Source organism: Montipora capricornis, chromosome 8 (genome assembly GCF_036669925.1).
Source record: "Montipora capricornis isolate CH-2021 chromosome 8, ASM3666992v2, whole genome shotgun sequence".
Classification (NCBI taxonomy): Eukaryota; Metazoa; Cnidaria; class Anthozoa; order Scleractinia; family Acroporidae; genus Montipora; species Montipora capricornis.
This window is the reverse complement of record NC_090890.1, coordinates 46,456,473-46,468,972: the sequence shown is the minus strand read 5'-3', so window position 1 is coordinate 46,468,972 and position 12,500 is coordinate 46,456,473. Positions and strand designations below refer to the sequence as shown.

The window sequence follows — 12,500 nt, the reverse complement described above, 5'->3', positions numbered from 1 at the left end:
ATTTCCCTCGGCAGAAAAGCGGCCTACCGCGGGAATACCGAGGGAAAGTCGCGACAGGGTGACGCGGCAATGACGCGGTAAAGGGGTCAATACTTCCAGGCGGTACTGTACTTCCCGCCACACTGATAAATAAGAGATACAGCCCAAGGCACGAGGTATTCCACGCATGCGCCAGTATACTACAACCACTGACCAATTGGCTGCAGTCGCTCCTAGTTGTTTACTCGGTTAAACTTCATTTAACCTCATTAAGCTAAGCACAACATTGAGCAGGGATGGTGCAGTGATGAGAGCGCTCGGGTCCCACTAACGTGACTTTTGTTCAATTCCCAAACTTGTCATCACATGACTGGGTTGAGTTTGTTTTTTCTCTACTCTACTCCGACCTGTGTTCTTCCAGGTACTCCGGTTTTCCCCTCTCCTCAAAAACCAACCGTGATTTGATGAGTGGGTTTGATTTGGGTTTTGATTTGTATGTGCCCCAGTGTTAAATGTTGTAATTACATGTAAAGTTGACACTTACAGTACATACATTGTAATTGTAAATACTGTAAATAGAGGATATTACATGGCCGTGTGCGCATACGAAATTTCTCTTAGAGTGTTGAAAAATTTCAACACGATAAGAAAAATATCGTACAATGTATCTCCAAGCAGCCATGTAATACTCTATTTATTATAAACACCATTGAAAATTAATACTAAATCATTTCACAAAAGGCATTGAAAGGCATGATTTTCATATGTAACCACAGCAGCAGTGATCTTTTCACGTGTGAACTTCAAGATAACATGTCATTTTCACAAGTTAAGATATCATGTTTTTGCGCAAAAGTTCACTTCGTATTTCATTAGTGTGTAAATAATAAATACCTCTTACTAACCGAGTTCGAGGTCCATACTGTAAGTTACGGACCGAGTTTTTTCCCGTTGATTTATGGCCCAAGCACAAAACGCGCTCACCATAAATCAACGGGAAAAAACGAGGATCCGTAACTTACAGTACGGACCGAGAAAACGAGGTTAGTAAGATAATTATTATATCTCTGAGGTTAACGGGCGCGCGGGCAAGGAAACTAGTCAAAGTGAAGCGGAAGGTTCAACTGCCACAAAGAATGCCGTGCCAAAATCCCAAAAACTAAATCTTCTTGGCTGTTAAGTTTGAAATAGTTGCTTGCAAGATTCAAACAGTTTTCAGTACAAGTTTATGCAACAGAAATGACATGAAAAACTCGCTAGATGATGTTTTCTCAAAATTTGAAATTTAGTGGGCTGTACAGCGGGCCGTACTGTAGAATACGGCCCGCTTATTTAACCAATTACAGCGCGCATACTATCTGAGAGATATAATAAAGGTAATTATGCTGTGTTACTTCATTACTTAATTTCTCATGAACTTTTGTGACATGTAACTCTCCCTTGCTTTGCGGGATACCAAGTGTATATATAATATTGATTGATTTTTCTGCATTCCAGTTAATCAAGGGAGGTTATACTTACCATTCTTTGAATAGTTTTTACTGTCAAAAAGATGTAGATTTGCATTTGGTTCAAAGAAAGTGGTACAGTGTACATTTGTATCGATGTTGTACATCATGTACAATGGTGCTACATTGTTTGATAAAGTGAGCTTGTGTTGATACATGTACTGCTTCCATCTTATTTTTCTCGGTGATTCATGTATAACACTGTAGATTGTGTTTATAAATATATTATTGAACTCTGAACCATACATGGTGTACCTGCAAGAAATCCACATACATGTAAATTGTTTAAAGTATAGACATATTAACATTAAGGAGATTGTATTTCTTCCACAGGAAGAGAGTTTTGGAGATGGAGAGGTGAGGCTTCTCAATAATAGTTAATGGTTTTGATAATTATGTAAGCTGCTGCATATAATGTAACTGCATACAGTATAAGACTCTGACTTGTATAATGTCAAAAGGGTTTTTGGATGTATCTAAAGTGACAGTTTTAATGGTTTGCTGTAACTGACAGTTAGTTCTTTCCTACAGGCCGAGGAAGCCAGACCTCCTCTTGCACAAACATTACTCAGTTCACTCGCTGTAAGTTAAACTAGTCTTACTTTTAACCGTTACTTCCCTTAAATGAGAGGTTGGTGCCTAGGGGTTCCAATGCTAACAACCAGCCTCTACATTTGTCCAGATAGAATACAGGTGCATGTCTGGCAAATTTATGTAACAGCCTTAATAGCCCACAGAATTGGTAGAAGGAAAAAAATACATGTAAGGGGAGAGTTGGGGTGGGAAATGCTTAAGTTGTAACTATCCATATGAACCTGCACTTACAACTTTGACTGTAGGCTGCTTAACTGTTTAACAGCTTTGACTGATAACTGTCACTGCTTAAGCCCTGCCCACTAAAGCTTGTGGTGGTTAACTTTGCATTGAACTAAATTTAATTGATCTTAACAAATGCAAACAGCTAGTTGGTTTACTATTAGAAGACAAACTGCCAAGTGAGTACATTGTATGTTGCAGCTTTCCCCAAATACTATTTATAAGTTATCATCGTTGGAACTAGTAATATATACAATAGATTTAGCCAAGCCTAAAAGCGGAGCTCCCAGGTTGTTTATTTTTACTGGCTCTAGGATTAGTGAATATAAAAGTCTTTGGAATTGTCCGTGTTTTGGTTTTCCCGGGTATTGCTTAATTATGTCAGTCTCTTCGCTGCCTAACTAGTGAATTCCACAGTTAATTTCACCTGAAAAACCGACTGATCGCGTGAGTCACGAAGGGATGAGTACAGGGTTCTCCTTATCAGGCAGTAACCGGTAAAATTTACCGCTTGTAAGAGCACTTATTACCGCCTGCAAACGCTCAGAAGTCGCTTATCCTTTGCAGAACGTCCAACATTAAACAAATGCTTTACTGGTTAGAAAAGGTCCCTTACCAGTTTTGCTGAAAACGAGGGAGAACCCTGTTAGTGCGATATCGGTTTTTCCACTGAAATTTACTGTCAAATTCACCAGTTAGGCAATCATTTTTTCTTGAATCGCAAGAGTTTCAAAAGAAAACAAGCAAATCCTCAGCAAGCGAACGGAACAGGAAAGAAGCATTTCAGAGTCGACTCTCAAAAGCCAGCGAATAGGAATCAAGCTAAAATTAGAAATCACAGACGTACTATAGCTCGTGATGTGACAGATCGTCCTTGTTGGTTCAAGGTCAAACAAGGAGTTTTATTGATGTACTTTATTGCACTTTATCTCTTAAAACAAGATCATTTACATTTTGATGTATTTCATTGAAACACGCCAGCTTGGCTTAGAACCAGAATCGGCTAGAAAGGCCAAACTTCTAACAAGAATCTCCAACAAATTACCTGTATGTGCTCTAAACAAACTTCTAAAAACACAAGCTGGTGATATTTCTCCTTACTTTTACGAGAACTCATTTAGATTACATGTTTCTAACATAAGGGCAAAATTTCTTGTCACTGTCAAGGCACATCGAAAAACAATTACAGTAGGCAAACAGAGTGAAAAAACCTGTTGTTCACTCGCATTTTAAAGCCAAACAAACCAGCAAACAGATCAATTATTTCTGTCCAAAAAGAGTACAGACGATTGTTATTTTACAGTAATTCCAGTTGAGAATAAAAATTCGAGTTTCATTCCTGAACAAAGGAAAAAACGACTAAACCACTTGTATTTTAGAAATATGCATCCACTTGAAACACCTCATCCATAGAAATACACTGTAACAAACGGTTTAGTGTCCAAGAAAAGAATTTGTGGAGTAACTTGTTCCACCGCGTTTGAGCTATTACTGGTGTACCGTTTTGTCGTTCTCGTTCTCTTTCACTCTTCTTTCGTTTCTTTTCTTCTGTCATAGGCCGTTCAGGCATCTTGCAACCTTAGTAGATTGTAAATTAAAAATTTTAAGATAAGACTCATGCCAAAAATTGCAATTCAGAGCAAAAAGCAGCACTAAACAAGTTAAAAATAAAGACTCAGCTTTACGTTTACAGTCCTCCAATGCTTGACTTGAATAACTACGTAGCCACCAGTGTGTCCTGACCACAGCTATATTATGTCAAACCTGGGTTAAAACCAGTGAAATACATGTAAGAAAAGAAAAAAATATTTTCCAAACCGTACCTGAACACGAAAAGCATCGGCTGTCAAGATCTTTTGTTAACGTATCATGGTGGTGTAGCCGCCTCGAGCCACAGAAAGAGCGCGAAAAATTCAGCCTCGTTTATGCTCAGGAGTAAGTGACTGGCCTGGCTTGAGCGTGCGAACCAATCAACAACCAGTCCCTGGTCAGCTGTGAACTTAAGAAAACGGCTGACCTTGATAAGGTCCAACTTGAGCCCGTGGTATGGTCACGTGATACTGGTCAGCAGATACCTTGTTTTGACAGGTGTCGATTGACCATAACATTGCTGTAAACTAGCTAGAGTGTCAACTGGAGTATTGCCTCCTGGATGAGCTCTAAACTTGAGCCTGTGTACTGGTCACATATTGGCATGCTTGGAGGGGTGGACGGGCGTACGGTCATACATGTATGGTTGTATGGTGACTAAAACCAAATTTTCTTGCATCAATGGGTTACCATATTATTTTTCTTAACTATTGTGCTCCGTGCGCGCATGCAAGTCACCCGGAGCTCCGCTATTATCAGCACTAGATAATTTCAGTTAATAAAAATGATACATTGTATGGTGTTTTGTATTCTAGGATCTTTGCTTTTGTCCTGAGTTCACTGTTCATCCTCCTAAAAAATCTGGACCAGTGAGTATTTCAACAACTAATTGCTTTAACTTCTTTGATAATATTACAATTTTCCCATCTGATGAGTTTTTACAATGTATGTGTTTCAGGATCAACCAGAAGATCTGTCAGCTATTGATAGCTGTGAATATATCTGGTATGGTCACTTTGAATTATATTATATAGGACACCCACAACAGTTTTTTTAATCACAGTGAACCCAATAAATAAGTATTAGTAAGATAATTGATTAAATTAAAAGCTTAAGTTCAGAAGGAAAAATCATTAATTAAATGGCAATTTATTTGCAGGGAAGCTGGTGTCGGATTTGCAACATCCCCACCCCCTAACCCACAGTTTGATTGCAACAGGACAGAACTGCTCAAACTGCTCTTAACTTGTTTTTCTGAAGCTATGTACCTTCCTCCAACAGGTTAGTCAGCTCATCTTGAGCTTAAAAGAAGCCCATGAGCGTACATGTAGACTGTGTTGTATGAAGAGAACAGATCATCTCATGATGACACTTCACATTACTCTTGATGGTAATAATTATTATCGTAGTGATTGTACAGTACCATCAAGAGTAATGTCATCTCTTGCTAACATACTTAGTTGCTTGTTAGAAAACATCAATGCCCTTAATTAACTTAACCATATGCTTTTATTTTTGTGTAATTTTTTTTACAGCTGAGAACCATTGCAGACCAAACAAGTGGCTTTCATTTTTCTCTTCCTCTGGTAACAGGTGAGACATTATTGAAGTTAAGGAAAGGATTAGATGGTTTTGATATCACTTCTTGTGCAGTCTGTAAATGAAGTTCATCTATGTGCATGTCTAAGCTGACATTTTAGCAGGGTTTTTGTGGTTCATTGGTATAGAGCTCTTCTACAACAGGTTATTTTTGTGATTTTGATTTTACAGTATCTATAGGGTCGAAATCAGAATTTGCTGCAAAGACTAGCGATTTACTGCTACATGTATGAACAGCTAGTTCTTTTCCTGTTTTTTCAAATGCAAAACCTTGCTTTGTGTCTATGCCTTTCACCCTAATTAGTTGTAAAAATCAGAATTTTCACTTCCAGTGGAGTACAAAACGGTGCTGGTGAGGAGACTGAAAATAGCAGGCCAGTGACAATGCCAATATCGCAACAAGGGAATTTTCGGAATACAAGTTTGGTGCTTTTGCCTTTTGCATTCTTGCAACCAAATACAATGCAATTTCGATCAGAAGTAGTTTCAGTAACTTATGAATGTAAAAAAAAACCAGAAAATTTAGGCCCTGGAAAAATTTTGTTCTGGTATTGATGTCACAATTCTGGTATCCCCAATCTCCTTACTAGCATGGTTTTGCCCCTCACCTGAAGAGGAAATTCAGTTTTTAAAAGGCTAAAAGTAAAATGTAAGGAAAATCGGTTTGGATTTGCTTTTATCTCAGAAAACTACGTGTACTGTATATTGTTTCAATTGAGTAAAATAAAGAAAAATCAGTCATAATATGCACACTTTAAAGATGGTGCTTACTATTTCAAAGATATTTTGTGTGGTTTTTGATTATTCGGGAAGAGCAGATCTCAAAAAGTGTTATTGGAATTTAAGAAGGAAAATTGGGGGTATAACGGTTACCACACATTTTCAAAGATAATTAATCAGCAATATATGTAAAAAGCTTTAAAATACATTGTTCTTTTCCAAATTGAAGCTTAATTGCAGTACTTCTAAAAAATGCATGGTTACCCCCAAATTTCTTTTTGGAAATCAAGAGCACTTGCTAAGTTGTGCTTTCTCCACGTAGTTTTAAACCATGCAAAAATACCCTATAATTATTAGTAAGCACTTCCAACAGGAAATCCGAATGTTTCTTGAGATGCGCAGAACCTGTACACATGCAATAACAATAGTAGGCACCGTCCTTAAAGGACTGACAGTGACCTAAGGAGTATCCTCTACCAGACGTGATGGAGTTTTTGCAGTCATTTCAACTGAACTGATAACAATGTTAAGATGAGGTGTAGCTTTTATGCACCTGCACTTTTTCAAATGTTGAGTTATGTCAGTTTTTATTGATCTGAAACTTACACTAACTCTGATTCACTGTTATTGACAGACATGCACTTCCAGTTTTCACCTCTCTGTTAAATCTGGTGTGTTCTTATGACCCAATTGGATATGGAGTTCCGTAAGTATGAAACTTGTACAGGAATTGCCTAATATGAGTGGCCAGGCAATTTTATTGGTCTATGCTTTGTTGGGAACAGGTTCAATCCCTGAAAATGGTGTCGACATAATGTGGATTGATTTGGTTCATGGTTTTCTAATGAGGAGGTTTTTCTCCAGTACTTCCATTTACTTCTATCATCAAAAAGCAATAAAATCGAGTTCTGCTGCTCATTTTTGTTATAAGTTTGTATCTGTCTGTAACAGCAGATAGACAAGAATCCAAGGTAAAGAACACACTGACTCACTTCACTCAAAAACCCATTCATGTTGACTCCCACTGGATGTTGAATATACTGCAGTGCGAACAATGTTACATGTATTTCCATCTCCTTAGTTACAACCACCTTATGTTTGCTGATTATCGTGAACCCCTTGTGGAAGTGGCTGCTCAGTTGCTTGTAGTGTTATTGGATCATGAGACAATGCAGCAGGCTTCGGTTGTAATGAATGGTGGTGATGTGGAGAACCCATTTGAGGTAACGACATGCAGTAAATAAATAATGAGTAAAGTAACGGTTGGGCATAATTTTTATAATAAATTATTGTACTTGTAAACACATTCTTAAGGGTGTTGCTGACAACAATATACATGTAGATGTATGCTTACTAGCGACATTGCCAAGACGTCATAGGTCTGCCTGCTAAAAACCCTGTTGTAGTAATAATTGCTACCGGTATATGTACATGTAGCCTGTGTGATGAAAGGTAAAGATTAGAAGCTGGGGCTGTACATGTGTACACATGTACATGTTTGCCTTTAAGAAAATCCCTTGCCACATTAAGTTTGTTTTAATCTTGGTAAAGCTGTTATTGTGGGCAATGTACTGTAGGCTTCAATTGCAAAGCTGTTTTGTAGAAAGTTTGTTAAAATTAATATCTGTTGATTTGATTACATGTTGACTTCGTGATTGTAGTTAGTCAAAGCCTACAAATAAACCTCACTCATCGTAGAATCTGTAGTAGCTCAGTAGGTGGAGTGTCCAGCTAGATCTTTGAGGGTGATGGGTCAAATCCCATTAAGGTGTCACATACTTGCGTAGCGAGGGTGGTAACTTACTTTTGAGTGGTACTGTAGGTGATGTACTGTATTTCAGTGTGAGAATTTAATACAGTGTACATGTACATGTATGTCTTGAAAATTTGAGGTGTTGGCAAAACGTTTTCAGTTTTATGGGGGTCTGGTGTTGCCGAGCTATAATGAATTAATGCCCAAAACCTATAGCAATAAGTTGTAAACTAAAGTTGTATTTTGTTTTTGTAGTTCAATGCATGTACTCCTACAATGTATTCAAGGGAAGTCATTTGACTGTATTAATTTTGATATCATTCTCGTAGGAATCTCCAGTGGACAACCTTTTCTGCAACTACTTATCAAGGATACATAGAGAAGAGGTGAAGCATGATCCCATGAAACTTTTCTAATGTTTCTCTGCACGCTGCTACTATTGCTTACTTTTTGTGACTAAGGCTCAAATGACATCCAAAGAATAGCTTTCTGATACATGCATAATTATGTAATTTGTTTTGCTCTATTGTAGGATTTCTATTTTATTCTTCATGGTGTGGCCAACCTTCTCAATAATCCACTAATCCAAGTAAGTACTACATTTTTGGTACTGTACTGTATACCCTCTATCTGAGAGATATTGTGAGTTCTGATTTTTATTTACAGCTGAAACAATATGAAACAGTCATACAACTGTAACTATATATCCATATGATTTTTTTTATAGACATACCTGCCAAATTCTTGTAAGAAAGTCAGTTTTCATCAAGAATTGTTAGTTCTGTTTTGGAAGATGTGTGATCAAAACAAGGTTTGTGACTCATTATTTTTATAATTGTAATTTCAGCTACATATTACAGGAACGTTTGTGCAGTTTATGAACATTTTACTCTAGACAGGGGTTGATATTTATTTTACTTTTTTTACACAGAAATTCTTGTTCTATGTGCTCAAGAGTAGTGATGTCCTGGACATTCTGGTTCCCATTCTTTATCACTTGAATGATGCTCGTTCTGACCAGTGTAAGAATTAGCCAATCTCTGTATTTACATGTAGGCAGCAATGTACATGTTGTACTTATGGTCCCAAGGGAAACAGTTTGTTTTGTTTGAATCCTGAAAGTTGAGGGAAACATCAGGACTCAAGGAAAAACAAAACAAACTACAGTACTGTAGTTTTGCATGCAATTTTGCTTTAAGTGCCTTGTTATAGCAGAGCTCCACGCACAGCACCATGGGTAAGAAAATATGATGACCCATCTGTGCAAGAAAATTTGGTTTTGGGTCCACCCCTGCATGTGAGCCAACGTGACCAGTATCACATGACCATATCATCGGCTCAAATTTAGATCTCATCAAGGCAGCCATACTTCAGCTAGTTTACAGCGTACATCTTTGTTATTGGACACCTGTCAAGACAAGGTATCTGCTGACCAGTATCACAGACCATATCTCAGGCTCAAGTTTAGAGCTCATCAAGGTCCAGGGCTTGAAATTGCGACCAATACAGATGCATTTGCGACTGAATTTTTTTCCCTTTGTGACTACAGTGTAAACTATCTGGAGAAGTCGCAAATTTGTGACTTGTTTTCACCTTCGCTCTTTTGAAACAATTCATTCCATTCATCCCATCGGCTCTCTACTAGTAAAATGTTGTATAATACATGTAGGTGCCATTACACTCACCATCATGGTAAATGCCATTTCCCATGGTAAATTATCCCGCGGTGCCTCACACTTGGGTTTTAGTATACCGTGTTAACTAGAGGTCACACGTTACGAAGATTACCGAGGTAAAACAAAATCTCACGCAATTCATTGGCTGGAAATTTAATCACAACTTCATCAGCATCGCGATTGGCTCTTGTACCTCAGGCATCAAAACAACTTCCAAATTCCAACTTCCCACGTTAAATGTCACGGGTGCTTGCACTGATCTTTTTGAAGTATCCATGGAAATTTAACATGGGAAGTTTACCTTGGGAAATGTCGGTCACACGGACCAAGTGCAGTTTTCCGTGGTAAGAGGGTCATCTACTGCGGTAAAAGTGCCCCATGTAACCGTGCCTAATATCATTTGTAATGTGATATTTTAACCTTGAATTGAATGCTGAAAGAAAATATTTCGTGTTTTACATGCCGCATGTGCGAATCTCCTTTTTCCCGCGTTAATTGCTGAAGGTTTACTTGGTTTTTTGCCCGGTAACACCAATGGAGCTCGTGTTTCTCGTGTTGTCATTCGGAAGTCGAGTAAAGGTGGAATTACGTAGTCATTTCAGTGATACTATTAAACATGCATTTCCGTGATACGATCGGATCGCGAAAGGTTGTTCCCTAAATACCTGGATCTTTATGCACTTAAGACGAGCGATGAGCGACTCGAAGAAGTTAAAAGAAGCTCTTGTTAACAAAAGAAGCTCTTAACAATAATCCTGATTTACGTGTATGTTCAAAACTAAAAAGCAAATATTGTCTACAAATAAAAATCAATCAGTCAATATGAGGATTCAAGGAGCTGCCACAAGATTTCTTGGCTCAGTCTTTAGTTCCATGTGATGCTCCACCAGACTTGATCGCTTGTAGAGTAATTGGAGATGGAAATTGCTTGTACCACGCCATTTCCGGGTCTTTGGTTAATTAATTAATTCTAGGCTCCTGAAAAAATCCCTCGGGCTACTAACTTTTAATGTTGGAAGCCCGAAGGGCTCCCAGAAAATTTTCCTAGGTGGCCCCCCTGGGTCAGCTGGTTTTTTTTGTTAATTGACTGGTGAGCAGGTACTGAGTTGATAAGAAATAACCTGGGAGCTCCGCTTTTAGGCTTGGCAAAATCTACTGTGTGTGACCTCACATGGGAAACGTACACCAACGTTTTGACCTTAAATGGGCAAAACTAACAGCTAACTAACGAATTGGTAACAGAAGCTAACGGCACTGATGGTATGCTGATGCTTTTAAAGGCAACATACACTAACGGTTTGCAACGTCGTGATAGCACATAGCTGCAAGCGTTTAGTAGTTAAGTCAGTTCGGCAAACGAGTGCTGCGGAAGCGACATCAAAACACTGCAGGAAGGAAAACTTTTGTTTTTCTAAAGCCAGCATCGGCAAGAGGCCAATATCACAGCAATTTCACTGAAAAGAAAACACCTCTTCGTTTCTACTGTGCATAATTCTCTGAATCAAATGGTAAAATTATCTCTGTTAAAAGACAAGATTTGCATTCAAAGTTTGTAAGATGAGCCAATAATATTGATTTGATTTTTCTGGAGGGAAAAGCTGTGCATAATTTGCCGAATCAAAATTTAATGGTAAAATGTTCTTCATTAAAAGACTAGACTGCGAGAAGTCCCTTCATAAATTAGTCAAGCGGCCTGCTTTTCTGAGGCAGTCGTGTTTTGTGACGCAAACAAATAAAATTACCGAGGGTGGCTTGGGAAGAGCATCTTTAATTGTCAAGTCTTATCCACTTGTTTGGATTCTTACCAAGCATGCATGAGTTAATTCGTTGTCCTCCAATCTACATACATGTACATGTTTACTAGTTCTTTCATGTACCTTACACTTCTCTTCCCAAGCAAATAAAATTACCGAGGGTGGCTTGGGAAGAGCATCTTTAATTGTCAAGTCTTATCCACTTGTTTGGATTCTTACCAAGCATGCATGAGTTAATTCGTTGTCCTCCAATCTACATACATGCTTACTAATTCTTGCGTTACACTTCTCTTCCCAAGCCTCCCTCGGTTATTTTATTTGTTTGTGTGACAAAACACGACTGTCTCAGAAAAGCGGGCCGCTTGACTGATTTATGAAGGGACTGCTCGCAGTCTATTAATAATATTATAAAGACAAAGAATTTTGTTCAAAGTTTGTGAGATGCGCCAATAATATTTGATTTTTGTGGAAGAAATAGTTTTGTTTTTCTGCGCCAGCAAGAGGCCATAGTGAAATGTCACGGCGAAAACTGAAAAAAAAATTATATCTTCGGTTCTACTGTGCGTTAAGTTTGCTGATTCATACGGTTAAATGCCCTCCGTTAAAAGCAAATTTTCCTTCCAAATTTGAAAGATGCACTGATTATGCTTATTTGAATTTTTTGGAAGGAAAAGTTTTGTTTTTTGAAAGCACGCGCTGGCGAGAGAACATAGTGAAATGAATGTTGTGGGGTCATGGCAAACACTGAAAAAAGTGTATTATATATTCGGTTCTCCTGTGCATAATTGGCTGATTCAATCTTTAAATTAATGCTCTCCGTCAAAAATTTTCATTTAACGTTTGTAAGATGCGCCGATTGTATTTATTTGATTATTCTGGAAGGAAAAGTGTTGTTGTTTTTAAAAGCACAAGCCGGCGAGACTGATTCTGTCAGTTGTATCACACAAAGGGAACATTAATAAAAATTTGTAGGCCAGCAAGACTCTCTTTCTGGTTATAACATGTTTAACTTCATGCTTTGTCTTTGCCCTCCACCTTTTGTTGCCAGGATTGATCTATTTTTGTCAGCTATTCCACAAGGACAATTATTTTTGTGTAACTTGTT

The 12,500-nt window shown here is 38.1% G+C and overlaps 1 protein-coding gene across 2 annotated transcripts in view; it reads left to right on the top strand.

Moving 5' to 3' along the window:
• Positions 1 to 12,500, top strand: part of LOC138060174 (protein HID1-like) — a 39,357-nt gene that overhangs the window by 13,585 nt on the left and 13,272 nt on the right. For both annotated transcript variants that reach the window (XM_068905895.1, XM_068905896.1), the window contains exons 5-16: positions 1,821 to 1,844; positions 2,019 to 2,069; positions 4,709 to 4,762; positions 4,852 to 4,898; positions 5,053 to 5,174; positions 5,429 to 5,486; positions 6,847 to 6,918; positions 7,294 to 7,435; positions 8,295 to 8,351; positions 8,498 to 8,554; positions 8,693 to 8,776; positions 8,897 to 8,987. In XM_068905895.1, coding sequence (XP_068761996.1) covers positions 1,821 to 1,844; positions 2,019 to 2,069; positions 4,709 to 4,762; positions 4,852 to 4,898; positions 5,053 to 5,174; positions 5,429 to 5,486; positions 6,847 to 6,918; positions 7,294 to 7,435; positions 8,295 to 8,351; positions 8,498 to 8,554; positions 8,693 to 8,776; positions 8,897 to 8,987 — 859 coding nt within the window. The remainder of the gene's footprint in view (positions 1 to 1,820; positions 1,845 to 2,018; positions 2,070 to 4,708; positions 4,763 to 4,851; positions 4,899 to 5,052; positions 5,175 to 5,428; positions 5,487 to 6,846; positions 6,919 to 7,293; positions 7,436 to 8,294; positions 8,352 to 8,497; positions 8,555 to 8,692; positions 8,777 to 8,896; positions 8,988 to 12,500) is intronic.